Here is a 1,999-nt window from a genome sequence, read left to right on the forward strand (position 1 = left end):
GGGGGGGGGGCCGAAGGCCCCCCGCACCCTTCCGCGCGCGCGCGCGCGCGTGTGTGTGTGTGTGTGTATATGGGCTTTTAGATATAAATTACTTACTTGTAAATTGGACTTCCGTTTCCGGTGGCTAGTGAGTTAGATGTGAGTGAACGTTGATCTGGTTTTAAGTGAGTGTAGAGCGGGTTCCGTAGAGAGAGAAAGTGAAGAGAAGGCGGAGGGGAAAGGTAAAGGGCAGGGAGAAGACGGGTAAGTGAGGGCGCGGTACGGAGAAAGGGTGGAGGAAGGTAGGTCGGCTTTTAGCAGTGCAGTGTATAGGTGACAGAGAGACAGGTGGGGCAAAGAGTAGCGCGATATAGAAGGTAGCGCGAGCAGGGAAGCAGACCAGGTGGGCATAGAGTACGGGAACTACATAGACGGGCAGTCGGGAGAAGAATAGCGGCGCAAAGGGAAGTAGGAACTAGCGGGAATTTTGAAAGATGGAAGAGGAGATAAAGTCGACAGAAGAGATAGTCATAGAGGATAGTGTAGGTAGAATAGAAGGAGAAAAAGGGGTAGGAGAGGGGGATGGAAAAAGGGAAGAGGAAGAGGGAGGGAAGGTAGGTGAGAAGAAAAAGGCGGGAAGACCGTGCAGCGCGGAGAGATTTAAGAGGGAAAGATCGAATAGCCTACCAATAATAGAATTGCTAAAAAAGGCGGAAAAGAGGAAGGAAAGACAGGAGGGGGATGCAACCGAGGAGAGGGAAATTTTCAAAAAGAGCACCAGGCTGGTGAGATCTCCGACAAAGAAAAATGAAATAGAGTTAGGAGGTCAAGGAGGATGGGAAGAAATGCTAAGGGAGATTAGAGCAGGCTTTGAGGGAGTGGTAAGGGAAATAAAGGAACTAAAAGAGGACAAAGAAGAGATGAGAAGGTGGATGGAGGAAATGAAAAGAGGGTGGGAAAAAGAGAAAAGAGGGTTAGAAAAAAGACTGAGAGCCGCGGAGGAAAAAATAGAGGAACTACAAAGAAAGGAAAAAGAGGGAGAGAAGGGAGAGCGGAATGGAGCGGGAGAGACAGAAGTAGGAGGAAAATGGGAGGGGTTACCAGAAAGGATGAAGAAATTAGAATTAGAGGGTGAAAAGAGAAGAAGGGAAGAGAGGAAAAGAAATATAGTAATTAGAGGAGTGAAGATAAAGAAAGAAGGTAGAGAGGGACTAAGAGAGGAGGCGGAGGAGATAGTGAGGAAAACAGGGGCGGTAGCAAGAATAGAGGAGGTTAGAAGAATAGGGAAAAGAAATGAAGCAGGGAGAGAAATGTTGTGGGTAAAGTTGGCAAGTGTCGAGGAGAAGAAAGAAGTGATGAAGGGAAAGGGAAAGCTGAGGGAAAGAAATGAATGGATACAAGATGACCTCACGGAAAAGGAGAGGAGAATTGAATGGCTAATCAGAAGGGAGGCGGATATAAGGAAGAGAGAGGGTTTGAGAGTGAGGGTAGGGTACATGAAGATATGGGTAGAAGGTAACTTATGGGTCTGGGACGAAATAAAAGACGAGTTGAGGAGGGGGCAAAGGGTGGGATGGAAAGGGAGAGGGGAGGAGGAAACGGAGAGGAGCAGGGCTGAGAGAAGACAAGAGGATTTTCAGTAGAAGAAATAGGTGGAGGTCAGATAGGGGGTGATCGGGGAGACAGGAGGAATAGGAAGCAAAAGGTAAAGAAGAGTACAAGGGGGAAAAAGGGAGAATACAAGATCGGATTCTGGAATGTGGCCGGATTAGAAAACAAGGATGAGGAATTTTGGAAGAAATTGGGGGAATGGGATATAATGTTTCTAAGTGAAACGTGGATACAAGAGAAGGGTTGGGAGAGAGTAAGGAAAAGGCTCCCGAGAGATTTCAAGTGGGAAATGCAGGAAGCGGGTAAGAGAAACAAAAAGGGAAGGGCAATGGGAGGAATGGTTATGGGAAGAAGAAAGGAGATAGAAATGGAAAGAAGGGTGGAAGAGGAAGAAGAGAAGGGAATGATG

The 1,999-nt window shown here is 47.4% G+C and overlaps 1 protein-coding gene across 1 annotated transcript; it reads left to right on the plus strand.

The window, feature by feature from the left end:
• Positions 1-473: 473 nt before the first annotated feature.
• Positions 474-1,892, plus strand: LOC105560274 (golgin subfamily A member 6-like protein 22; the record flags this gene model as incomplete). The annotated part of the gene is made up of 2 exons (XM_012009235.1): positions 474-1,494; positions 1,620-1,892. Coding segments are annotated over exons 1-2 (1,294 nt in total), but the record flags the coding sequence as incomplete, so codon positions are not given.
• Positions 1,893-1,999: the final 107 nt, after the last annotated feature.

The sequence above is a fragment of the Vollenhovia emeryi genome, unplaced genomic scaffold (assembly GCF_000949405.1).
Source record: "Vollenhovia emeryi isolate VEMERY1.0 unplaced genomic scaffold, V.emery_V1.0 DF946079.1, whole genome shotgun sequence".
Taxonomy (NCBI): domain Eukaryota; kingdom Metazoa; phylum Arthropoda; class Insecta; order Hymenoptera; family Formicidae; genus Vollenhovia; species Vollenhovia emeryi.